General features: G+C 44.4%; 1 protein-coding gene across 1 annotated transcript in view; it reads right to left on the bottom strand.

Annotated features, from left to right (window-relative positions):
- Nucleotides 1–27845, bottom strand: part of LOC309543141 (uncharacterized protein) — a gene marked incomplete at its 3' end in the record, with an annotated part of 1180881 nt that overhangs the window by 94272 nt on the left and 1058764 nt on the right. Inside the window, exons 32-33 of the mRNA XM_082242522.1 lie at nt 14554–14718; nt 12190–12354 (exon numbers count right to left, since the gene is read on the bottom strand). Coding sequence (XP_082098648.1) covers nt 12190–12354; nt 14554–14718 — 330 coding nt within the window. The remainder of the gene's footprint in view (nt 1–12189; nt 12355–14553; nt 14719–27845) is intronic.

Genomic DNA, 27845 nt, shown 5'->3' with positions numbered 1-27845 from the left:
GGCACGTGTGGCTCCCTGGGCATCAAAAAGCACCATTGATTTTACACCTCTGCACACTGTCCATGTGCCTTAAAACAGACCCTCTTCCCGCAGCCATGTACCAAACAAGCTAATACAAAATTCTTTACAATTTCAAAAAGTTTTTTTTTTTACAAACATGACATTAGATATATTACAAAAAATCCACAGTGGAGGTATTTATTACAGATCTGCCTCCTTGTGCATCTCTTCATCACTCGGCCTCCATTATCTCAGGATGTGTCTCAGCTCCATTCAGAAAATAAGGATTTCGGAAATCATAGGGGTTCGGTGATGAAGGTAGCCAGCTGTGAAAGATGAATGCCCGGATAACAATTAAAACCAATCATCAGACCGGCTGTGTTCCCTGAATCAGTTTATATAGATGTAGCACCCTCCTAGGTAGGTGCTAGTGAGTGCATAGTTTTTGCGTTTCTCTGCTTACCAAGGAAACTGTCTGGCAAATTGAAGTACTCTCTGCCTAACAGGATACAGTGATCCATTGATAGGGTCTTCTCAGTGTGATCAGATGCTGCTCATGTTGTCTGTAAGTTTTACACTGGTCCAATAAGACATGGCGTATTGGACAGTGAGAGGAAACTGAACAAATGGAAACATTGGTGGAGATACAGCCCTGGTCATTGGCAGAGAAAAGTGCCTCAAGGCATGATGGGTGACGGTATTTATACCAAGAGAGCACGTGTGCAGGGGTCTTCGGCTGGAGAGCGTGGTCCTCGAGGGAGGGGGCTGCTGCTCCTCCTCTATACAGGCTGCCATGCAGCCCCAGGTGGTCGACCTGGGGGCCAGAGTTACAGAAGCTGCAACCCTGATGTCTGGTAGAACTGTTTGAGAAGGGGGATATACCTTGGAGGATCTGTTTCTGGTTGCTGTGAGTACATATCTACGTCTAGGGACCTGTTCGGTGAGGGCCATCCCTCCATGCTAGTGAAGTCAGTGGATGGATGCCAGTTAAAGAGGATACTGAGTAGTGTCCTGAAGAGCTAATGTTCATTAAAGCCCCGTACACACGAGAAGAAATTTGGCCGGGAATTTTCATCCGACGACCGATTTGCAGATTTTAGTATGGTGCTTCCGACAACCGACTCCGACTTTTCGGCCGAAAAAATCCTGGCGTGCAGGCCAGTGGCGGAGCCAGAGGGCTAGCTGGGGTGGCAATTGCCACCCCAGACGAAATCCTTGCCACCCCTGTTGCCACCCCGCTCACCAGTGGCAGGGGGGGTTTGGCCGGGGACTCGTGGCTACATATCTGCACTTTAACATTAAAGCCAGTGATAAGTGAGCGATTCAGGGGGGGGGGGGGGCAGCTGCAAGGAGAGTGATTGCAGCTGTCAAATTTAGGCATTGATGTCGGGTGTGGGCGGGGCCGTATGCGGGGCCGGGGCTCCGCCCCCTTGCTCCGTGGAGAAACAGAAGCTGGCTGGGAAGGAAGGTGGAGTCTCCAATGAACATTCCCAGTGCTTCTGCTGCTATTTGTTCCCTCCCCCTTGCCCAGCGCGCCTCTTTTGATTTCATCACAGCAGATGGCGGGAGGGGGAGGAGTGGAGCCTGCACTGGAGGATGAAGTTCAGCCTAGCAGAAGGTAAGCTGCCTCTGGGCTGAATGTAGTAGTGATGTCGGTGGCTTGTCTTAGTGGGCAGGAAGAGGGGGAGGAGGGGGGCCTCTCTGTAGCAGACTTCACTGATGCTGTAAGATCGTTTTTTTGTTTTGTGTGTCTGAAGAGAAGATGTTTTCTAAGATCTCCCCAAATCTCTACACCTCCCTAGAGTCCCTACCCACTACCTGCTAACCAGTCCAGTACACAGGCACATTCTCCTCTCCTGTATGACCACCTCATGTGTCTGGGGCTGGGGCACTACAAATCCAAGCATGCCAGGTGAGGAGAGGCAGCAGCAATATGACAGATCAGGCTGATTGTTAGATGAAAAGTGCTGGTGTATAGTATTTGTGAGTGATGGAGCGAGGGATGGGGTGATGGAGCGAAGGATAGAGGGATGGGGTGATGGAGAAAAGGATAGAGGGATGGGGTGATGGAGCGAAGGATAGAGGGATGGGGTGATGGAGAAAAGGATAGAGGGATGGGGTTATGGAGAAAGGGATGGGGTGAAGGAGAAGGGGATAGACTGGGGTTATGGAGAAAGGGATGGGGTGATGGAGAATGGGATAGAGGGATGGGGTGAAGGAGAAAGGGATGGGGTTATGGAGAAAGGGATGGGGTGAAGGAGAAAGGGATAGAGGGATGGGGTGATGGAGAAAGGGATGGGGTTATGGAGAAAGGGATGGGGTGATGGAGAAAGGGATAGAGGGATGGGGTGATGGGGAAAGGGATAGAGGGATGGGATGATGGAGCAAAGGATAGAGGGATGGAGTGAAGGAGAAAGGGATAGAGGGATGGGGTGATGGAGAAAGGGATAGAGGGATGGGATGAAGGAGACAGAATAATATACGGATGAAAGTAATGGAGAATAGAAAGGGTGGAGGGAAATGGGGCACAAGGATTATTGGATGGATGGTATGGTGGAGGGATGGAGTAAGAGCTAAAAGGATGTTGTGATGGAGTTATGGAAAGATGAAAGGAGGGAGGGATAGAGTAACAGAGGGATGAGAGTGATGGAGGGTGAAGCGGTTGGAGGGACCTACAACAGAGGGATGGTAGGATGGACAATTGGATAGATTGATGGAGACAGGTGATGGGTGAAGGAGGTGATGGAGGCATGCAGACAGGAGGTTATGGAGACAGAAGATGCTGGAGACAGGAGGTGATGTAGGCATGATAAGTTTGGAGCTCCTGATGTTAAGGGGGGACTCCTGATGTGAAGTAGGGTTGCTTCCTGATAAATTTATTTTAGTTTCCATTTTTGGGGGGGGGGGGGCAGCATCAAATTCTTGGACCCAGGTAGCATAATATCTTGGGCCAGTCCTGCACCCACCTCCCTGCAATCAGAGAGAGAAACTGACTGAAGCTGGATGGGGCAGGAAGGATTCAGCCACGGGATGGATGGATGGTGTCAGCGTAGGTTCCTGGACTTGGTAAGTGTTACTGGCTCTGCCCCCCTCCCCCCTCTCTCACTACTACCCCCCCACTACTACCCCCTCTCTCTCACCACCACCCCCTCCCCCCTCTCTCTCACTACCCCCCTCCTCTCACCACCAGGAATGCATACACATATGTATAAACTCACAGTCTATAGCATAATCTGCCCACATAAGTCTCTCATATGAACAAAGCTTGTCATTAAAATATCATAAAATGAATTATAAAATAAATAAAATCCACCAAAACAGCAGAATTAGCTTAAAAGTCCATAACTGCTAAAGAGTCCTGGGATGATGACTAAACGTGCAGATGTAGTACTGGATCACCAATGCATGCCACCACCGTGCTCAGAGGGGGAGCAAAAGTGCAAACTCACCAACACTACTGGCTTTGCCACTCTCGTGACCAAGCAAACGAGCCAAAAAACAATCACATCCACCAGGACAGATCCTGGGTAGCCAAAATGATGGGTGATCTCACAGTGCTCCAAATCATGTGGAAGAAAAAAGAGCTCCACTAGTGTGATAACGTTTAAACAACTTTATTCACATCCACATTTAATAATATTGCACTTGCATCTTAGTAGCACATCCATCGCTCGTGTCATCCGTCCAGGTGGATGTGATTTTTTTTTTGGCTCGTTTGCTTGGTCACGAGAGTGGTCTTTTTACCACCTAGCAATGCCCCTGCCGCTCACGCTCGCGTGATTGGTTAGCTGTGCAGCAAATCAGGGCACCGCTGCTGCTCACCGCGCTCAGTCACAGAGAACTAGCTACACAGGGGCCCTCTCGTTCACTTCTTCTACCTGTAACCTTAGGTAAGTCTCTCTCTCTGGTCTCTGCATGATTGAAGGGGGCACGGCACGCTGGTCACTACATTGATATGTTGGCAATCACGCTGGTCACTACATTGATATGTTGGCAATCACGCTGGTCACTACATTGATATGTTGGCAATCATGCTGGTCACTACATTGATGGGTTGGCAATCATGCTGGTCACTACATTGATGGGTTGGTACGCTGGTGGTCACTACATTGATGGGTTGGTACGCTGGTGGTCACTACATTGTTGGGTTGGTATGCTGGCGGTCACTACATTGATGGGTTGGTACGCTGGTCACTACATTGATGGGTTGGTACGCTGGCGGTCACTACATTGATGGGTTGGTACGCTGGCGGTCACTACATTGATGGGTTGGTACGCTGGTGACTACATTGATGGGTTGGTATGCTGGTTACTACATTGTCAATTGATGGGGGGGCATGCTGGTCACTACATTGATGGGGGCAATATTGTGCAGCCCCACTCATAGGCATGCGCACGGGGTGTGCCGGGTGTGCCTAGGCACACCCTAATCACCCCCATGCAGTGCTTCTGCCATGGCCGCCGCCGCTGTGTCTGCTGCTCTCTGCCCCTGGCTGCTCAGCTCCCGAACCCATTTCTCTCGGTGCGGAGACTGAGAGGGACTGTCTGGGGGAGGACCCTGGCCTGCTGTAAGGGGGCATCTATATAGGGGACCTCACCTCACCCTGGCCTGCTGTAAAGGAGGATCTATGGGGGACCTGCCCTAGCCTGCTCTAAAGGGGGATATATGGGGATCCTGCTCTAAAGGGGATCTATGCCATAGATCCCCCTTTAGAGCAGGGTCCCCATAGATCCCCTTTAGAGCAGAGCCCTGTGATCGGTGTGCGGCCTTAAAAGAATGTTTACTTTGATAATTGTTTATTTAATTAAAAATGTTTTAATACCGCTTAGGATGTTTGTTTACATTTATTTATAAAAGTGTGTGTGTGTATATATATATATATACACACGCATGTATATTGACCCCCCAAAATAATACCTTGCCACCCCTTTGCCACCCCTGTTTCAAAAGTCTAGCTCCGCCACTGGTGCAGGCTATATCATTTTTGTCGACCATCAAAACACGTCCGATTTTCATCTCATTAGTACAGATTTCGATGGGGAAAAATCTTATGAGCAAAACTAGGCATGCTCAGAGATGAAAGAACACATAGAAAGCAAACCAACACATGACATCACTTCTGAAGTAGAATTCTGTCGTGCGGGAAAATTCGTGTGCAGTCTAGAGCACATTCCAACCAATAGACACCACTATGGACAAAAGACGGATGACCGGTCGGCGGAAATTCGTTGCGTGTGTATGAGGCTTGAGTCTGCTGCCAGAGTGAGCAAAGGTCTTTTCTTCCATACAAATCCTGTAAAGTTCAGCAGAGGATCTGCTAAGCAGTTCAATCAAGCGAGGCCAAGTGAGAGCTGTCCTCTTTTGTGCATAGTTCAAGTTGGAGTATCCCACTAATCCCTTCTTCTATCCAAGTTCTACAAATAAATACAAAATAACAAATCCACTGGACTGATCATTAGATAACGAGTGGATGAGTTCGCATTTGACTGTGTAAAAATACCTAATCATCTGGCTGCAGGATAATCAGAGTAAGACCCAGAGATCTTCATACTTACCAACCTCTATGGGGGCAGTGCTACATATGAAATGTTCCTTTTTTTCAGTAAAGTGTATTTTTAAGCTCTTTATGCCCAAAGCTAATAAGGACAAAAAAAAAAAAACCTCCCCATCCTGTCCTGGGTTTATTATGATTCTCCTATTCGGTCAGGTTTGCCAATGAAGAGTTTGTTCGAGTTGATCAGGCAAGGACTTTAGAGGCACAATTGTTAAACACAATTTATTTAAGAAATTGTTAAAATCAGCAATATGGGTGCATATACCTCATATAAAGAGGACAACAAATAACAGTACATACAAAAATATACACAGAATTTATAAGTAGGTTGAAAAAGTGATATCCTACTACATCACAGATTGGGCCTTGTGATCGGTGACAGGAAGGATGACTGTCGTCCGTCAGGGTCCCATGATTTTACATACAAGTGGTAGATATTTACAATGCTCAACATGTTTCGCTTTTATATAAAGCTTCATCGGGAGCTTAAATCATATTTCTGTGTATTTGTTGTAATAACGTGGGACAGGTTAGTGAACCCACAACGTAGGATTAACGAGAAAGGTGCTCAAATTGCAGATGGAATCCAGGTACGTAATGGTTGTCTATGGATATTTTCTTTGACAAAAGACTACTTTAAGGGCTAGCTGGTTTGTAGATCCAGCCGTATCTGAAGATTAATCTTTAATCCATATGTAAAGAATAGGGGCATAGGGGTAAAAGCAGCCCTAATAGAAGGCACTGTTCAGGCTTGTAGCAGGAACAGTCAGTGCATTCTTAAGACTCCTGGCCTGCACAGACACCTTCCTCGGATGGGGAACCACCACCAGGTTTGTTAATGTCTTAATCTCAATCTCTTTTAGAATCCAGCTCTAGTTTGAAGCTGTAGCAGAGCCTCTTCCTCTGGGATTTTTATATGTTAACCTTCAATCCTGGCCAAAGTGCTTCTAATTTTCTTAGTTCCCTCTTTGTTTCTTCTGACACAGGGTTCCTGATCCTAGAAGAGAGGATAGAAGTCATTAGATCTCAGTAGAACACTCACACACTATTCCCCAGCATCCTCCAGGATGTCCACTACACCAACCTGTCAGCTTCTTGTATGACTTCCCCGCCACTCTTTTGCGCCATCACATATAAAACTGTGGCGCTTGCGCATAAGCACTGCCAGTGTCTTAAAAGTGTATAAAGGGTGCACTGATAAGTAAATTTAAGCTGCAACCAAGGATCCAGATATTGTTCTGGAAAAATGAATTAAAGCGGAGTTCCGGGCACAAAATCGATATTTTTTTTTTGTGCCCCTCCGCTAGTTCGACATCGCCTGAAAAGGAATTGGATAGTTAGGTTTTTTTTTTTGTTTACTCACCTTGTAAATGAAGATCGTAAATACTCACCTCAGTGTACTTCCTCCCTCAGCGCCGCGGCTCTGCCGTCACTTCCTGTCTCGCAATGATTCCTGGGAGCTGAACGTCATCGCTCCCAGGAATCAATGCGACGGCACCGGCTCCGCTTGTCACTTCCGGGCGACGCCGCATTCCCCTACTAAACAGCTTCTGGGCATGCCCAGAAGCTGTGGAGGAATGCGGCGCCGCACCGGAAGTGACGAGAGGGGCCGGTGCAGGCGCATTCTGGGAGAAGAGGACGCGGAAGAAGACGCAGAAGAGGACCGCGCCGGCTTCAGCTGCCCACAAGAGAGATGGAAACGCTGTGGAAGAAATTTTCTAAGTAAGTATCTCATCTTGCAGGTAAGTGCGAACCGGGACAGATCAGAGGCTAGCCATTGTGGAATGTACTAGCCCTGACTGTCCCGGGGGTATGTTTACTAAAAAATGACTTCTGTGCCCGGAACTCCGCTTTAAAAAAGAATGGTCTGGTGCGCTAATGTTATATCTGTCTAAAATGTGGAAACACAAAATTGACAAATCCAAATCAGTGTTAATTTTGGCAGCAAATTTCAATTTAGTTTTAGTCTTAGTCTTAGGACTAAAATGGCATTTTAGTTTTAGTCCCATTTTAGTCTTCTGCAAGTGTTTTAGTTTTAGTCGTATTTAGTCGACTAAAACTCCAGTATATTTTAGTCGACTAAAATGCCCTACATTTTAGTCGACTAAAACTCATTTTAGTCATCTATAATCAAATGGGTGTAGTTCAATTGTAATTTGTAATGCATTATTTAAGCATTTCTCTACAATTTCCAAACTCATTATATACTACTGCTGGTCCTGGAGTGAAAAATCTAATATGTTATTATTTATGATTTGAGCATGCACCAGTGTTAATTTTTGGCAGCAAATTTCGATTTAGTTTTAGTTATAGTCTTTTGACTAAAATGCCATTTTAGTTTTAGTCATATTTTAGTCTTAAGACTAAAATGCCATTTTAGTTTTAGTCGTATTTTAGTCATCTGAATTGTGTTAGTCGACGAAAACGTTTTAGTCAGTTTTAGTCAACGAAATTAACACTGATCCAAATGAATAAGCTGAGACAATTGACCTTAAATAACCACAAAGCTATCACACATTCCCCAGTAAAGTGTAACAAATAAATAAAAATGGTGAACAATGGCTTGTGTGTCTCAAGTCCAATAAAATAAAGTGCAAAATCCCAAGGAGGGATGTGAAAAATTCAGTGTACAGTTCTTCAATAACAAAGTCCAAAAATCCAAATGTGAAATGACACAAAGATTCTGGATGGTGAAATAAAATGGGATGAAAATGGTGCTCCAAACAAAAACCACATGTTAGGTGTTTCTATCTAGTGTCCCACCACCTTTCAGGTTTGCCTCTTACCAGCAGGTAATATTTAAGGGCGAAAAGACAGCCACCTCAAGAATGTAGACTCCAGATGTTAAAGGGGGGGGGGGGGGAAATTATACACTCTTCATACACCACGTGGAAAAAGTAAAATGCGCCTCTTACCAGATGTTAATGATCTTAGGCATAAGTGTACCTAGAACCTATTCGGAGGTCACCAATATTTATGGTCCCCGAAGAAGCCCATAAAGGTGGGGAAACATGTTGGACCTGTGTGACCACATTACTCTAGGATACGGTTCTCAAATTTTTTATATTGCACGAATTCTTATATCTGTATTGATGCTTATGCATCTTTGTTGTTTATCACCTATGTGTATATATGTACCAATAAAATAATTGCATTTTATTCAATTGTTCTTGATTATTTATCCATCTATGCCAAGTGAACTCCGCCTTTAAAGTCCCCCGTTGGGTGTATCCTGTCTATATACACAGGTCCCTGTGGGGCCTTTTCAGGATCTGATGTATTGGAACACCAACTTTTGTCTTTGTTTTCTTAGGCATTAGTGTGTCCCCTTACAGGGATTTTTTCTCCTCCCGTCACTGTGGGTCAATTCTTGGGTCAGTATGCTGGCAATCTCCTGTAGCTTTATACTCCTTCCTGGTCCCCAAATATCCTCAGTGTCTGCCAGGTATCTAGCACCTAGCAAAGACCAGCAGTGCATATACCAGTGGCAGAACTATCAGAGTAACAAAGGTCACACTTGAGACTGGGCCCTGGTGTTCCATCACTCTGGAGGGCCCAAGATGCCAGGAAGGGGTCCTGCTGTGGGACTGTAAGACTTGGCTAACACTGTTGTGACCCCAAAGTCATGCAACTTGCTTTCAAAATCTTTTCAACATCCTTGCCGCTTGATTGTGATTTGTCTGCAACTTGCGTGCAACTTTTGTGATTTAAAGAGTCTTCAAAGGATTTAAAGAGTAAAGGGCCCCGGGATCAGTGCGAAGGGACTGATGGAAAGGGCCCCAGTGGTCAGGGGGGCCCTACTGCCAAAGTAGGGTCTTTATCCTTTTTTTGCTACTAATTTTATATATGCCTGAAGACTTGTGGGTAAATATGGTCCTCCTTCCCACATGTTTGTGTAGGTTTTTGGAAGGGTATTGGATATATAGTCTTGTGGTTTATTTTTATAAAATTCAGAGGAATACCCATCCGGACCAGGTGATTTGTTGTTAGCCAGATTTTTAATCATTGTACAGCATCAGTGTTGTACTGCCTAAATAGCAGTGGGTACATTTAAATGTTTTAATTGTGAAAATGTCAGTTTGGGTAATTTAACTGGATCTAGAAGTGAGGTGGAGGTGGCTGTTGGTTAAAGGTTCTTCTGAATATAAATTAAACTATCAAACTATCAATTAACTGCATCACAGAGACATTAGCTATTGAAAGGATAGACTAAGGAATTTCCCTCCAAAGAAAATTGGAGGGAAACACAATTCAAGCTACTACATTGAGCTTTCATGCCCTTCTTGATTAACAAATCGGATCCCTCAGCCTCAACTTGTTCTTGGTGTGGCACCATGCGGCCCACATTACTTCATAGAATGTGTATCTGTGCCAAGATATCTACCTTCTGGGACCAAATTCTAAACTATATACATACTATATCGAGGATACAAACTGACAAGGATCCTATGATCTACCTTTTTGGATGTTTTGGCCCTTCCTCCTCATCAATATCTTTAACACCAGTTACAATACCGTCATGGTCTTCACTATGTTTGTTGACGGCTCGCAGAACTATATTAAATTCCTGGACATCACCTACTACTCCTAAATCAACTACGGTGAAAAAGGAACTGAAATCCTTGCTGTATATTGAAAAACTGAGCACATTAAAGAGGAAGTAAACCCTCCTCTGACACTTGTACCTATAGGTAAGCCTATAATAAGGCTTACCTATAGGTACTGTAAATATTTCCTAAACATGTACCGTTTAGGAGATATTTACCTTAGATGCATCCAGTGACGTCACTGGCGCATGCGCTCTGAAGGAATGGCCGCTGGTGCCGTTCCTTCAGAACTCCGTGCCGTGACGCGCGGGAGTGACGTCACCGCGGCTCCGGCCAATCAGATGGCCGGATGCAGCGATCCCGGAAGACGGGCGACTGGACATGTCGCCCGTCATACAGCTAAGCGGGCGGCACGGCGGGGGCTCGTTCTAAGGTAAGTATTTCATAATGAGCTAGTATGCGATGCATATTAGCTCATTATGTGTTTCTCTTGCAGGGTGATAAAGAAAAGAAAAAAAAAAAAAGGGTTTACAACCTCTTTAAAACAAGCTCTTAATTCTACAAAAAAGTTTCTTTAACCAATGGCAAAGATTTATGGAACACTCATTTTCAAACCCTGAAATATCCCAACTGATGACACCATTTCTTTATACTGAATGGTACATTAAAGCAAATATGAACAATTCTCTAGGCAGACTAAAGCCCCGTACACACGATAAGAAATTCGGCCGGAAAATTTCATCCGACGACCGATCTGCCGATTTTCAGCTTGTTAGTATGGTGCTTTCGACAGCCGACTCCGACTTTTCGGCTGACAAAATCCTGATATGCAGGCATTAAAATTTTTGTCCTCCGTCAAAATACGTCAGATTTTTGTCTCATTAGTACAGATTTGGATGGGGAAAAATCCTATGAGCAAGACTAGGCATGCTCAGAGATGAAAGAACACAAAGAAAGCAATCCAACACATGACATCACTTTTGAAGTAGAATTCTGTCGTACGGGAAAATTCGTGTGCAGTCCAGAGCACATTCCAACCAACAGACACCACTCTGGACAAAAGACAGACGACCAGTCGGCCGAAATTCGTGGAGTGTGTACTAGGCTTAAGAATTCCACCAAGTGAATTCTAGTATCAACAATATTTCTCCACCAAGTGTCTGCTGAAATTCTAAGGATCTTCAACATAATGAACCACAATACTATCTGCAAACAACTGTTACTATTACTTCTTATTATTACTAATATAAAGGATTTTTCTTTTATGTTATTCTTGTTTTAGTTCTGTTTTCATTCTTTGTAATTTACAAATTTTCAATAAAAATATTTAAGACAAAAAAAAATAAAAAAAATCATACATGGATATAATAAATTATATTTAGGGGAAAATAAATCTATGTGGTAGTTTGACTACTGTGTGATTTTTATTATGTTTTAACTATGTATTAACATTTTGTAAGATGTTTTTATCAAAGTTTGTAGAGTTTATCCTCCCGGTGGCACAGTGAAAGCCTTTCTTTTGACTTCTCTCTTTTTCCCTTTTTACATGAGGAGAGAGAGGGTAGTATATTGCAATGTTTAGACTGATGGGATGTTGCCCTGAGGGGGAGTTTTGGGAGGATCCCACCATTCTAATATGTTGGATAAGTAGTTGCGCCTTATTCATGCACAGTCTATTTGCCTTCAGTAAATCAAATCTGTGTCTATGTGGTCATTCCATGATTGTAGAGATCTTAGCCTGATTCCCATAGTATCAAACAAAATTTTAGTAATAGGGAACAAAATTACTTCCAAATAAAAATTATGAGGTAAAATTATTGCATCACATTTGTAACAAATTTTCTATGAACAGTGTGCAGCATTGCAGAATTACTCCACCGCTGCTGAGTGATAACTTAAGGTGGTAAAGCCAGAGAGATGAGTAATTATTGGCACTGAGCCTTCCTCTTTTACTGAGTGATACTGTATATAAAATAAATCCTGCCGTACATAGAGATACTAATATCATACACAGGATAATCACACTGTGCATGGAATGTAACACTGCCCCATAATATTATTGTCTCAGTCAGTCCTGTTATACTCACTGTAATTCCTCTATCCGGCTTGTTGTCAGAGCTTCCATCACACCCATGAAATGAGGACCCTCCAGATTGTTTCCAGCCAAGTCCAGTATCCTCAATGTCTTGTTGTTTCTTATTCCAGATGCCAGGTGGGGGCAGGAACTGTTTGTCAGGTGATTATTATTCAAACTGTATAAAAAGAGAAGAATGTTACCAGAAGAAAATGAATGGAACTACATCCCTAATTCCAAAAAAGTTGGGAAGCTGTGTAAAATCGACATAAAAACAGAATGCACTGATCTGCGAACCTGATCTCATAAACCCATATTTTATTTACAAAAGAAAATAGAAAACATATCAAATGTTTGAACTGAAAAAATGTACAATTTTAAGGACAAAATAACGTAATTGTTAATGTGATGTCACAAAAAAAAAAAAAAAGTTGGGACAGGGCAGCAAAAAGCAAAATGGTTCTAACAAGGACAAGGAAGAGCTGAAAGAACACTTTGCAATTAATTAGGTTAATTGGCAACAGGTCAGTAACATGATTGAGTATAGAAAGGGCATCTTCGAGCGTCAGAGTGTCTTAGAAGTAAAGATGGGCAGAGGTTCACCAATCTGAAAAGCTGCCTCATAAAAATTTTCAAACTATTTCAGAATGATGTTCCTCAATGTAAAATTGCAAAGACTTTAAATATATCCTCATCTACAGTACTATCGTCAAATGATTCCAAGAATCTGGAGAAATCTTTGTGCACAAGGGACAAGGTTGAAACATAATTTTGGATGTCCGTGATCTTCGAGTCCTCAGTTAGCACTGCATTAAAAACAGACATGATTCTGGACATCACTGTATGGGCTAAGGAATACTTCCAAAAATCACTGTCTGTGAATGCAGTTCGCTGTGCCATACAAAATTGCAAGGTAAAGCTCTATAATACAAAGAAGAAGCCATATCTGAACATGATCCAGAAACACAGTTGTCTTCTCTGGGCCAAAGCTCATTTAACCACTTGCCGACCGGTCACGTTGACCGTACTGCGGCAAAGTGGCTCGATATCGTCCAGCGACATAGACCTACGTCGCTGGACTCCTCCCCTTGTGTGTGGTAACCAAAGCTGTAGAAATTTTTTTAGCTAAACCTCAGCTTTAATGAGCAAAGCTCTGTACAAATTTAGTAGAGACAGACTGGGGTTTTGCTACAAATTAAAATACTGCAGAAGATACAGCAGTGTAAAACTTGTTGGACAATTTTGGTCATAGATAATACACCTAACCGTAGTAAGCCTTCATTTCATCTCTGGTGATGCAGTATGCTCTAGTCTGCAGCAGCGGGAGAGGAGTCCTAGGCATCATAACTCCCTCCTCACACTCTCCATCAGATTGCCTTAATTTTCTTGGAATAGGTCAAAGGATTACTTTGGTGTCAAGTCCGAAGCTTTGAAATTATGGTTTCTAGAGGTTGTGCCCCTGTAAGAACCCAAGTCAGCAAGGCTTTATTTGCAGGTTGTGCCCCTTTAAGAACCCGAGTCAGCAAGGCTTTACTTGCAGCGTCTGTCTCCATTTCACCCATCAGTATCATCTGGTGGAGAATCTTATCCAGGCGTGTGGTAAAAGAGGATAACTTCTCTCCCTCTTCTTATGTGTGTTCAAAGAGATATATCAGTTTGGTACAGTTTTTCACTCTTCAGTAGATCTCTTGAAAAGTTTCCTTAGCAGTGCAGCCTGTCCTATCTTTTGTTAGGTTTCAGGTAACATCTGAAGCAGGCTCTTGCAGACTTTTAATTATTCTCTGTCTTTCCATGGTGTCTGCCATCTCCAATTCTTACTCAACCTGTATTGCTTGGTCAATCCAAGTGTCAAAGTTCTCTTCTCCTGATCATACAAGGGGTTTCCTAGAGTAAATCCACAGCTTTTGGTACCCATAGTTGACAGGTGCAGACAAAGGCATGTGCAAAGGGTGTGCCAGTTGTGCCTGGGTTTGGCAACCAGCCACTTTGGGATCTACCTGTCGATCGCAGGCAGATGACAGGTAAACCGCAATCCTTCCTTGCCGACCTCAGAACCTGAATGGTTCACTAAACTACTTTATTGCATCACATTTGCCACATAGGTGAAGATAAAATTTACTAGTGTAAACACTTAATTAGTGCCAACCCACGAGATTTACTCCACCACCCTCTTGGGCTATCTTGGGGTAATAAAGCCAGAGAGAATATTAATAATTGGCAAGCATTAGGAGGCCCTGTATAAGCCCCTTCGGTACTGTATGATGTATCCCCAAATCCTGCTGCACGTGGGTGGAGACACTGATATCACCATACACAGAATTATCACACCGTGTATGGAATGTAATATTATTGTCTCAGTCAGTCCGGTTATACTCACTGTATTTCCTCTATCCGGCTTGTTGTCAGAGCTTCCATCAGATCCCTGAAATGAGGACCCTCCAGCTTGTTCCAGGACAGATCCAGTGTCCTCAGTGTTTGGTTATTTCTTATTCCAGATGCCAGGTGGGGGCAGGAACTGTCTGTCAGATGATTAGAATGCAAACTGTGGAAGAAGAGAAGAATGTTACCAGAAGAAAATGAATGAAACTATTCTCTACTCCAGCTTTTCTCAACCTTTTTAATACACAGGAGCTCTTGAAATTATTTTTTCATGTTTTGGGGAACTCCTGTTAAATTATTACATCTAGCTCACGACACATTTGCATGTTCAGTATGTGTTAAAAATAAAGCATAAAAGAATAAAGAATGTGGTGTATCTATCATATACTGTATGACACGCAGTGCAGTTTTGTTTTGAATCTTTTCCCTGCTCTATGAGAAAAAATATTTACGACAACATTTATGAAATGGAACAAATAATAATAATGGCCAGAAAAGATACATGAATGGTGAAAATTCTAGTGCCTCTTACATTGGTGGTCAGTGAAAAATGGCCTTTTTATATTGGTAGTCAGTGTAGTGTTCCCATGCATTGGTGGGCAGTGGGAGAAGAACCCCATATATGAATGGTCAGTGGGAGAAGGCCACTCTTACATTTTTAAAACGGAGTTCCACCCAAAATTGGGACTTCTGCTCATCTGCTTCCTCCCCCTCCAGTGCACATTTGGCACCTTTCAGGGGGGGTACCTATTTTTGACAGGTACCCTTCCCCACTTCCGGGAGACAGGGGCGCCGTCCCTCAAAAGTTCCACCCCCTTTATCCTTCCTGACGCCGAGCGAATGAGGATGCGCAGTGCGCGTCACACATGTCCAATAGGGAACCGGCTGTGAAGCCGAAAGGCTTCATTGCCGATTCCCCTTAGAGTGAATGGCGGTGGCAGCACCCGCCAGCCTATCCAAAAGTCGCCTGGGGTGCTGTCGTTGTGGGCTCCCTGGACAGGTAAGTGTCTATATATTAAAAGTCAGCAGCTACAGTATTTGTAGCTGCTGACCTTAAATTTCTTTTCCACAGCTTGAACACTGTTTTAACCAGTGGGAAAACTGCTCCATCACACACAGCTAAAACTATAAATGTTAACGGTGGTTCCTTTGAGAAGGAAAACCTTAATTTCTCAAGAAACCCCTAGCAACTGCTGGTGGAACCCCGGGGTTTCAATGAAACCTTGTTGAGAAACCCTGCTCTATGTGAATGGAGTTCATTTTTTATTAGTTGGAATTATTTATGCTAGATCACTTTACAAAACTCCAGTGAATCCTATACCCTGTCCAATCTTTATTGTAAAAGATGAATGCTGAAAGTAAAATGTAGTTTTAGTTTTTCCTTTTAGCACCAGCCTGATATAGAGATTGCATGTTCAAAATAATATTAATATCGAAGGTTCAATAGTTTAGAAGAGTGGAGTAATAAATAGTAGTGAAATATTTTCCTTGAAATTGAAAGGAACAAAGAATATCTTTGGATGTTGGACTTCTAGAAAAAGTCTGCCATGTTGGAAGGGCTCTGTAGTAATGGGGGTGGTTGTTGGGTTTAGTGTTTGGCTTCTCTCCGCCATTTATCCAGAAAGTATGCACTTTCTTCCCCTTCCTTTGGGAGCACACACAAGGGGAAATGTACTAAGACAGGAGCAGACAGAACCAGGAGCCGCTGTACATGGCAACCAATCAGCTTCTAATTCATATTTTCAAAGCTTAGCTGAACAAGCTGAGGCTAGAATCTGATTGGATGCCATGCACAGATGCTCCATATTCTGGTTGCCCCAGTTTTAACAAATTCCCCCACAGTGAGCACACAGAGGACTGACTGGCCTCTAAAGTCTGCATTGAAGAGGAGGTAATGTCACCGGAGAGAGGAGAAAACTGATCCTCGAGACACCAAGACAAATTTCAGTAACAGGGCACAAAATATAATAAACAAAGATGAGGTAATACGACAGACTATTTACAAAGTTATTTATCGCCCCGCTTTATTGCCTCACATTTGTCACAGGGTTGGAGTTATACTTTATTAGGATACGGCTATGATGTCACTTCCCCTTCTGTGAACAGTGTGAGCATTTACTCCTCCACTGCTGATATCTTGGGGTAGTAAAGCTAAGAAGATGACTAATTACTGGCACTGTATGCACCTTCCTCCTATGCTGTGTATAGCAAATTAAATCCTGCCATACATGGATGGAGATATGGATATCATCATACACAGGATTATCACACAGTACTTGGAATGTAAAACTGTCTTCAGAATATTATTGTCTCAGTCAGTCCTGTTATACTCACTGTAATTCCTCTATCCGGCTTGTTGCCAGAGCTTCCATCAGATCAGTGCAATGACTCTTCAGATAGTTCCAGGACAGACTCAGTGTCCTTAGTGTCTGGTTATTTCTTATTCCAGATGCCAGGTGGCGACAGGAACTGTCTGTCAGGTGGTTACTATCCAAACTGTAGAAGGAGAGAAGAATGTTACCAGAAGAAATTAATTTCTCCCTCACAAATGAGTATAACTATTCTTTACATCACGCGTGTCAAACACAAGTCCCGAGGGCCGAATGCAGTCCACCAGCCCATTTTAATTTGGCCCTCGCACCTCTCCATGCAGCTGCGGCACCCACCTCATCTATGCCCCCACCTTGTATCAGCAGTCAGCAGCATAGAGGAGGACAGAACTCCTCAGCTTCTCTGTGTAGCTTCAGCACCCCCTTGTCTCTGCCTCTTCTGGTCTCAGCATTCTGCAGACTCTGGCAGCTGACTCCAGCACTCCTGTGTCCTCCTCCAGAGCCTGCACTTTCTACTTATCAGCTCTGCCCCTAGCTTTTTTTTCCGATGGCAGCACAAGGTAAGGGAAGTGCAATATAATGTAAGGGAGGGTGGAGACTTTTGACATCTGATGTAAGGGGGTGGGGTGCTCTGGACACCTGCTTAAAATTATTATCAGAATAATGTAATTCTTTGCCAGTTGAAAAGGGTCGCACACCACTGGTATCACCCCAAGAGGTTTAATTGGAGGCTGCTCGGACAGAACATGGTTTTGTCATGGTGTTCAGTCTGATACTAGCGGTGTACAACCCTCTTTTCAGACTTGCATCATCTGCTACAGGAATGGTCTCTGTGCCGGTCCATACCCACCCTTCACAACCTAAATCTTAAGCTATTACTAAAACCAGTAAAAATAAAATGCAGAACAATTATTTATTGTGATTGTAGCACCCGCCTAGGTAGGTGCTAGAGAAATAGAATATCGTTTTGGATCCTGTCTGCTTACCAGAAGGATTGTCAGGTAAATCTATATTGTTCTCTGCCTACCAGAGAGCAGGATCTGCTAGTGAGGTTTGCTCAATGTGCTCAGGTGCAACTCAGTTTGTCTGAAGAGTGTTTCACACTGGTCAATTAGGGAGGCATTGTCAGGCTTATTTGGGGAGGTTAAATTTAAAAAAAAAGAAATGAAATGTTATATTTTGTTTTATATAGAAATATGAAGCAATGACATCCATTTTTGTTAGGTTACTGAAAGGTTAAATCTCTTTAACAAAAAGTGCCTATTCAACAGGTTTACCCCAGACAAGCTATGTTGGCCTAAGATAATAAATAAATAGTCTGTTGACTTTCCTTAGTTATAAGTCTAAGATGTTATACCAAGGTATCTTATCTGTGTGTGGGGCCATAAACATTAGTCAGTATTTTCTGTATTTAGATTCATTTAAAAATAAGATTTACAGATACGTTATAATCTTATATGTAACATAATATTAACAATGAAATATATATATAACTAACATACATAGATATGTAGAAAACCGTTTTATATTATAATTGTTTCATCCTTGCTAAAGAAAGTTATACTGATATTGATGACTCATCTCTACATGTCAAGAAAGATAGACTTCATGTTAATCCTTTGTAAGTTGTAGAAAGCATCATAAAATGTTGTTTAACCTTGCCAGGATCTAGAAGGTCTGAGATTGTAAGTTCTTTGTCAATATAAGGTGCAAAGTTTATTTGAAGATAAATAATGCTGTAATATTCTGTGTACTGAAGCTAAAAGCAATGCAATACTGCCATCTCTGGTGACTGACTACCACTAATTGCAGTCTTAGGTTAAAAAGTAATTTCCAATATATATAGATATATCTATTAAATAAGATATATTACATATTAAAACGGTGTTACCAGATTTAATCTTTATTTAGATACATGGTGGATATTAAATGGACATGTAATAGATGAGAGCATGGATACTTTTTATGTTATTTTATGATACTCTTAAATATGGAGATATCATCATTTAATTTTAATGTATTGGTTGACCAAGAGGTGTCACCCAATGACATCACCAGTTAATGAATAAGATGTCCCAACCAATGGGGATCATGTTACTCCCTCTGGGTTTAAATTATGGTAATTTTAATAGTCCTTTGTTCTATACCATATAAATAGGAAAACTCAGATGAGAGAGGGACACATGACACATGACATTTGCCCAACATACATCACACATACAATACACACGCTACTACAGCTATGCATAGACTCATCTATGCAGACTCCATTTTGCTCCATCATGTATCTGAACCTTTAAGGGACGCCAAACGAAACTCCTCCCTACCTGGTCACCATCTTGGAAAGGCGGCCATCTTAAGGACTCTGGTAATGACCATTTTAAGCTAGCAGCCATTTTAAATATGAGGCCTTGCTGTTTATTTGATTATTATTCAATATTGTTTATGTACTTCCTTAAATGTTTTACATTTCATGCCAAAGGGTAACGAAAGTACAATCCCAGCCATATAAACCATATGTAGATTTTTCTCTAAAAAGCTGATTTTTGTTTTTATAACATTTTTATTAATATCAGATTTAGCGCATATTGGTGTATTAGTCTCACGTTTTGCACAGCCTATTCTCGCTTCATTTATGGTTTATACTATACCTGGAGAAAACGTAATCATGCTTTATTTTTACTTTCATTATTGAGCTACCAATCACATTGCATTTATTGTTTGAAGTTTGTATTTTTGTAAAGTTATTTTTTTGTTTCATCTCAAGTATGATCATTTATCGTGATTACAAATCTCGTGAATAAATATTCTTATATATTCCATACTGTAGACTGTTTTTCACTAAGATTGGTATATGCTTTTAAAAAGAAATTAATCAATAAAAAGAATTTGCTACATATTGATTTGTGGAAATAAGTGGAGATTCTCCTTCCGCACAGATCTTTGCTTATTGACATTAATAGACACTGTTTGTAAGATTCTGGTACCCTTAATTTCCATTTCCTTTCAATATGCATCCCACCTTTCTAATTAGGTGGTACGCATACACCTTTAAGACGGATGACGTCATCGCCGAGCGCCGCAGAGCGGCTATTTCAACCGCCGGCGTTCTCTCTCACGTTGTTCGTTCAATGCCATCAGTGAAGCAGCCATACTTTATGTCACTCGCTCTTGTATCTCGCTACCTGAACTTGTTTCACTCACTGATCTTGTATTTCGCTACCCGATCACTCTTGGCTTACTGCTTTCACTTCTGTGTGCCTGTGTGTCTACATGCTTACAAGCTTGTCTTGCTGCCGGAACCTCCAGCTTTTACCTGGAACAGACCAGAACCTCGCTACTGATCCCTGTATCTCGCTACCGGATCACTCCCTCACTACTGGACCCCTCTACTACTAACCTTACTAGTGATAAGTACCCCACAGGGGAATCCTCCATAACCTAACTTACACTATCTACCTCTGCACATTAAGGACTGTTACTATCTATGCATACTAATTCTATCATCTGCACTGTTACATAGATTGCTAGCTCTTGAGTCTACTACCATCTATCCTTGCACTGGGTTAGTCTATCCTGTATTTGTCATCTGCTGTCCTTACCACCTGTTACCATACTCGATTACTAACCTATCTGCATTCTACCTAATACCATCTAATACTCTCCTGAACATTTCTATCAAGTGCTTACCATTTCTGTCACTGTTCACACCTGTCCCTTCAGCACATCACCTTCATACTATCATATACATCCTATCACTCCAGGAACATCTTATTGAGTGTGTGTATATCTGTATGCTGAAGCTGACAGGCCCACAGTGATGAGTCTGGAGAGTTGGATCTGGTTATTCAACACATCTCTACATGACTACTGAGTGGAGATTCTGCACCTGCAAATCCAGCCTACTACAAAAACGCAGGAGAGTTACACTGTTATATTCAGAGCAGTATAAACATTCTGACAACATATTGGACAGTGGGAGGAAACCTGACAAATGAGTGCACAGGCGTTTAGTACAGCCCTGGTGATTGGCAGAGGAAAGTGCCTCGGTGCATGCCGGGATACTGTATAAATGCCAGGAGCACATGTGCTCGGGGTCTTTCAGCTAGAGAGTGGAGACCCAGGGGAAGGGGGTGTTGGTCTCCCCCTCTGTAGAAGGGCCATTCTGCCTCAGGGGGTCAACCTGAGGGCCTAAAGTGCTAGAGAGGAACTGAACCTGGAGGTCCTGTAAAGCTGACTGGAAGGGAGACACTGAAAGAATCTGAATCTGCATACAGTGAATACAGATCTGTGTCAAGGGGCCTGGCCTGAGGGGGGTCATCCCTGCAACTAGAAGAGTCAGTGAACGGGTGTCAATAAAGGGGATGCTAGAGAGTATCCTGAAGATAATGTAGTTCACCAAGTCTATTGCTCGAGAAAGAGCAAGGAGACTTTACCCTTGCCATACACGTGGCAGTATGGTCCAAGCAGTGTAATTTCTTCCACAAGTAACCTGGTGAGGCTAAGTGCGAGTTGCCCTTTTCAACTGTGTATAGTTGCAAAAGTTCACAGCACATTAGTGTCATGGTCACATTGAAGATTGCTCCTTAGATTTGTGGTTATTGGGTAGATCCCTCCTTTCAGATAACTAAAACAATCATTATTAATGGTGGTTACTCATCTAAGACAAAGAGGTTGTGTCAGGGAACTACCAATATCCTGGCGAATCAGCGAATTCGCGCATTGGCGCGAATGCGCATGCGCGCCCAAACACGGGCAAACGCAGTTAGGAATGTGCGTGCACCAATGCGCACGCGCGTACGCCATGCGTAATGGCGCTTGGCGCCAAATGGCCTATTTAAAGCCAGCAGCCACAACATCTAGTTGCTGGATGATCAACAGCCTCCCGTGTTCCCTGTGCCCTGTTAACCTGCTGATCTTGCCTTCTCGTTGCCGACCCGGACTGTCTGACTTTGCTTCTCCTGGCTCCTGACCCCTTGGCTTGCTCTCGGATTCCTGTTGTCTTCTCCAATACTTGACCTTGGCTTGGCTCCTGACTTCGCTCCAGTATTTCTCCCAGTCTGTTCCTGTCTGCACCTTGTAACTGCCTGGCTTGCCAAAGTGTTCCAGACCTGCTTGGGACTTCTCAACAAGTTGGTTCCTGCTCCCATCCTGGTCATCCCAACCGGCAACCCGTGTTACTTCGGGCACAGCACTCCCTGTCCCACTTTCAGGGGTACTCTGCACCTAGCCGCAAGGGGAGCCCTCTCTACACTCCGGCTTCGGATCAGGTACGTGACAGTATCATCCAGCCATGTCAGAAGCCGAGAGAGGTGCCTCCCCGCTGGAAGCCCTGTGCCAGCAAGTGACAGCATTAACTCAGGCGGTGAAGAATCTTCAGGATGGGTACTTCCAACTGGAAGGTCGTTTACAGTACCTGACTACACCATCTCTGGCAGCGACTCCAAATCCACCCGCTGCAGTCTCCACCTCTGCTCCTGCAACTTCAGGACAGTCAGCTCCAACTCCTACGATGATAGCTCCGCCTCCAGAACCAAGAGTACCTATACCTGAATGCTTCTCGGGGGATCGCCGCAAGTTTAAGTCATTCAAAAATGCCTGTCTGTTATACCTGGCCCTGCAACCCAGAACTTTTTCTTTAGAGACAGTTAAAGTGGGGTTTATTATTTCCCTGTTGTCTGATGAACCCCAGTCCTGGGCCCATCAGTTACTGGAACAGAAGGATCCTGCTGTCAGTTCCGTTGAGGTTTTCTTCGAGGCTATGGCACAGCTGTACGATGACCCACAACGTATGGCCACTGCCGAAGCTACGCTCCATAAGCTACAGCAAGGCCGACGCCCTGTAGAGGATTACACAGTGGACTTTCGTAGGTGGGCCGCAGACACAGGGTGGAATGAGGCCGCCCTCAAATACCAATATCGGTTAGGTCTGTCTGAAACCCTGAAAGATGAGTTGGCACGAGTAGAGACCCCCACCTCATTAGAGGGGCTCATTCAACTCGCCATCCAATTGGACAGACGTTTGCGCGAACGCAGGTCTGAACGAGCTCAGTCTTATCAGCCTACTTGGATGTTACCCAAGGTGCCACCATCTCCTGCTCCTCTACCCACTGCTACCAACCCAATGTCTCCTGAAGAGCCTATGCAGATCGGAGTGGTCCGCACAGCCTTAACCCCTGCTGAAAGGCTTCGTCGCAGGCAATTGAACTTATGTCTTTACTGTGGGGAAGATGGACACTTTCTCCGTGACTGCCCAGTGAGACCAAGTAAGCCCGCTGCTTTCAACCATCTGCATCTCCAAATTCCGGGACCCTCTCCCGCTCACCTAGTCCTTCTTGTTTCATTACAGGTGGCAGAAGGAGAGATCAAGCTGCCAGCAATCATTGATTCCGGAGCCTGCAGCTGTTTCCTGGATATCTCTGTGGCAAGAAACCTTCACATTCCACTCCAGACCAAGCGCCATAAACTGGAAATCCACCTTGCAGACGGCACCACTCCTAGGTCCGGGCCTGTCATTCAGGAGACCTTACCCGTACTTGCCACTACTGGCCCTGGCCATAAGGAACTTCTTAACTTTGACGTCCTTCCTTCACCTATGTTTCCTGTAATTCTGGGAATTCCGTGGCTACGGGCCCATAACCCGTCGATAGACTGGTCCAAAGGGGAAGTATCCTTCAAATCAGTGTACTGCCTCCAACATTGTATGACTCCTGAGATACCTCCTCCTGCCAGCAGTCTTGCCATTCAGCCTGTTTCCAATGCCAGCCAAGACGTTCCTTCCGCCTATCATAGTTTTCTGGACGTGTTTGATAAGAAGAAGGCGGACTCTCTACCACCTCACCGTCCCTATGATTGCCCAATAGAGCTGTTGCCTGGTGCTGAGATCCCTTTTGGCCGTATTTTCCCACTTTCAGAGACGGAACTTGAAGCCCTACGGCAATACATAGATGAAAACCTCAGCAAGGGTTTCATTCGTCCTTCTTCCTCTCCGGTCGGAGCCGGAATCTTCTTCGTGGAGAAAAAAGACCACACTCTTAGGCCATGTGTGGACTACAGGGACTTGAATAAAATAACTATAAAAAACCGGTACCCACTCCCTCTCGTTCCTGAGCTCTTCCAGAGGTTTCGTTCTGCTCAAGTCTTCACTAAATTAGACTTACGAGGTGCCTATAATTTGGTGCGGATCCGCGAGGGCGATGAGTGGAAGACTGCCTTTCGAACCCGTTTCGGGCATTTCGAATACTTGGTTATGCCCTTCGGTCTGTGTAATGCCCCCGCCACTTTCCAGCACCTTGTAAATGATATTTTCCGAGAATTCCTGGACAATTTCCTCATCGTTTATTTAGACGACATCCTTATTTTTTCTACTACCCTGGAGTTGCACAGAATACATGTACAAAAAGTATTGGCCACTCTCAGAAAACACGGGCTTTATGCTAAAGCAGAAAAATGTGAATTCGAGAAGTCATCCATACAATTTCTGGGTCTGATTATCTCCACTGATGGAATAGCAATGGACCCTCAGAAAGTGTCTGCCATCCTGGAGTGGCCTGCCCCCTCTGACAAAAAGGGCATCCAAAGGTTTGTAGGTTTCGCAAACTTTTACCGAAGGTTTATTAAGGACTTTTCCCGCATCATTGCCCCCATTACGCAAATGACTCGGCAAAACACTCGGTTCCAATGGTCCCCAGAGGCCCAAAGTGCATTTGACAAGCTCAAGGCTGTATTCACCAGTGCTCCTGTGCTACAACACCCAGACCCAGCCTTACCTTACGTCCTTGAAGTTGATGCTTCAGAAGTGGCCATGGGAGCAGTCCTATCGCAACGCCAGGGACCCAAGGCATTGCTTCACCCAGTAGCGTTTTTTTCTAGAAAACTCAGTCAGCCCGAGAAGAACTACGATGTAGGGGACCGAGAATTATTGGCCATCAAGGCCGCATTAGAAGAATGGCGATATTTGCTGGAGGGCGCAGCCCACCCAATAATGATATTCACGGACCACAAGAACCTCGAATATCTCAGATCAGCCAAACGCCTAAGACCACGGCAGGCCAGATGGGCACTATTCTTTTCGAGGTTTAACTTCCATCTCACATACCGGCCAGGCTCTAAGAATGGGAAGGCAGATGCCCTCTCGCGGATGTTCCCTGAAACCCCTGTGGATGTCACCCCCAGTACAATTCTGTCCTCTCAAAACTTTCTTTTACTCCAGCCTGATCTTAGGACCACCCTTGAACTGGCCTCTGCCCGCTGTACTGCTCCTGAGACTGCTACTCTCAAAAAACAGGGAAAATTTTTCTTGCATGAAGACAAGTTCTTTGTACCCCAGGAAGCCAGACTCACGGTCCTTAAAGCTCTTCATGACCATCAACTTGCTGGTCACTTTGGGGTCCGAAAGACCATAGAACTAATTCAGCGATCCTATTGGTGGCCAAACCTAAGAAAGGACTGTAAGGACTATGTGAGTTCCTGTACCACCTGCCTTCGGAGTAAAGGCAGTCACGTCCAAGCCTGGGGTCTGTTGAAACCACTTCCGGTCCCAAGACAACCATGGGAGATGTTGTCCATGGATTTTATAGTGGACCTACCTTCTTCAGAGGGATTCTCCACAATTATGGTGATAGTAGACCGCTTGTCCAAAATGGCCCATTTTATTCCCATGGTTGGCACTCCTTCGGCCGTGGACACAGCACATACCTTTGTCAAGGAAATAGTGAGGCTACATGGTCTACCCGGCAGCATTGTATCCGACCGTGGAGTACAATTTACTTCCAGATTTTGGAGGTCTCTCTGTAAAGCCTTGAATATTGAAGTCTGCTTATCTTCAGCATATCACCCCCAAAGTAATGGTCAAACGGAAAGAACCAACCAAACCCTTGAGCAATATCTCCGCTGCTTTTCCACTTTTTCGCAAGACAACTGGGTATCCTTACTCCCGTGTGCGGAGTTTGCCTACAATAACACAATTCATGCTTCCACCCACCAGTCTCCATTTTTTGCAAACTATGGGTTTCACCCATCCTTTTTACCTAACCCTGTGTCTGAAACTACAGTACCTGCTGTTCAAGATAGGGAAGCCTTCCTGCAAGAAAATTTTCTGCTATTACAGAAGACCATGCAAAAGGCACAAGAAGCCTATAAGGAATGCTACGACAAGAGAAGGAGGGATAGCCCGGCTTTGAAGGTGGGAGACAAAGTGTGGCTGTCCACTCTTAATCTTAAGTTGGCCTGCCCATCCAAGAAGCTGGGTCCAAGATTCATTGGTCCCTTCCCGATCAAGAAGATGGTCAATCCTGTGGCCTTTGAATTATGCCTTCCAGATACTTACAAAATTCACCCAGTCTTCCACGTGTCTTTGCTTAAACCGGCCAATCCTGGTCCTTTTCCTGGAAGAGATAGCTTGCCTCCACCTCCAGTTGTAGTAGATGGAGAAACGGAATATGAAGTGGAATCCATCCTGGACTGCCGTAGACGAGGAAGGCAAGTCCAGTATTTAATCAAATGGAAGGGCTATTCTCTGGAAGAAAGTTCTTGGGAACCTGCTGGAAATATACACGCTCCCAGACTGTTACGTGAATTTTTCAAAAGATTCCCTGAAAAACAGGCTCTGTTAGGCATCCGGAGGCTGCCCCTCAGGGGGGGGCACTGTCAGGGAACTACCAATATCCTGGCGAATCAGCGAATTCGCGCATTGGCGCGAATGCGCATGCGCGCCCAAACACGGGCAAACGCAGTTAGGAATGTGCGTGCGCCAATGCGCACGCGCGTACGCCATGCGTAATGGCGCTTGGCGCCAAATGGCCTATTTAAAGCCAGCAGCCACAACATCTAGTTGCTGGATGATCAACAGCCTCCCGTGTTCCCTGTGCCCTGTTAACCTGCTGATCTTGCCTTCTCGTTGCCGACCCGGACTGTCTGACTTTGCTTCTCCTGGCTCCTGACCCCTTGGCTTGCTCTCGGATTCCTGTTGTCTTCTCCAATACTTGACCTTGGCTTGGCTCCTGACTTCGCTCCAGTATTTCTCCCAGTCTGTTCCTGTCTGCACCTTGTAACTGCCTGGCTTGCCAAAGTGTTCCAGACCTGCTTGGGACTTCTCAACAAGTTGGTTCCTGCTCCCATCCTGGTCATCCCAACCGGCAACCCGTGCTACTTCGGGCACAGCACTCCCTGTCCCACTTCCAGGGGTACTCTGCACCTAGCCGCAAGGGGAGCCCTCTCTACACTCCGGCTTCGGATCAGGTACGTGACAGGTTGCTCATTGCTCAATGAACACCTAGCAGCCAATGGAGGAACCAGGTTAAAAAGAGTTACCCTATAATATCCTTATTTCAAACGAAGAATACAGGAAGTAAATTTAGGTTTTAGTTTCCCCCTTAGTCCCAGCCTGACATACAGATTGCACATTCACAATAAAAATATAAGGTTAAATAGTTTTGAAGAGAAGAGCAATAAATAGTCAATATTTAATTAATCCACACTAATGCTTATGATCCAATAAGTTGTTGAGGTGCAGTGTGAGGGCTTATAGGATGCCCAGGAGCAGTGGTGACTGGTGCTCCATGGGTCAGGGGGGCGGCAGACGGACCTGACCACGGACCACACCAGCTCCAGCCCGCACTGCACACCATACCTCCCCCGGTCGCCGGCTCACTCCCCCTGTGCTGCCCCTGGACTGACATGTGGAGGTGGTGGTGGCTTCCCCCTTAGTCTCCTCCATGTCCCCCTTCGTTGGTCTGGCTTCCCCTGCGTCTCCTCCCTCCTCCTCCTTCGCCAATAGGATGGCTTCTCCTTTTGGACAATCAGGAAACTAGTCTCAAGACCCACTTCCTGATTGGCTAGGAGGAGAATCCGTGTGACAATAGTGAATATTCATTCGCTATTGTCACACAACTGGGTGGGCTTGGGGTGTAGTGCTCTGCACCCTTTTTTGAAGCCTATTAGAGCCTCTGACTCTAATCAC

Source organism: Pelophylax lessonae, assembly GCF_965119305.1.
Source record: "Pelophylax lessonae genome assembly, chromosome: 13".
NCBI classification, from domain to species: Eukaryota; Metazoa; Chordata; class Amphibia; order Anura; family Ranidae; genus Pelophylax; species Pelophylax lessonae.
Note: the sequence above shows the minus strand (reverse complement) of the source record. Positions and strands in the feature narration are given on the sequence as shown.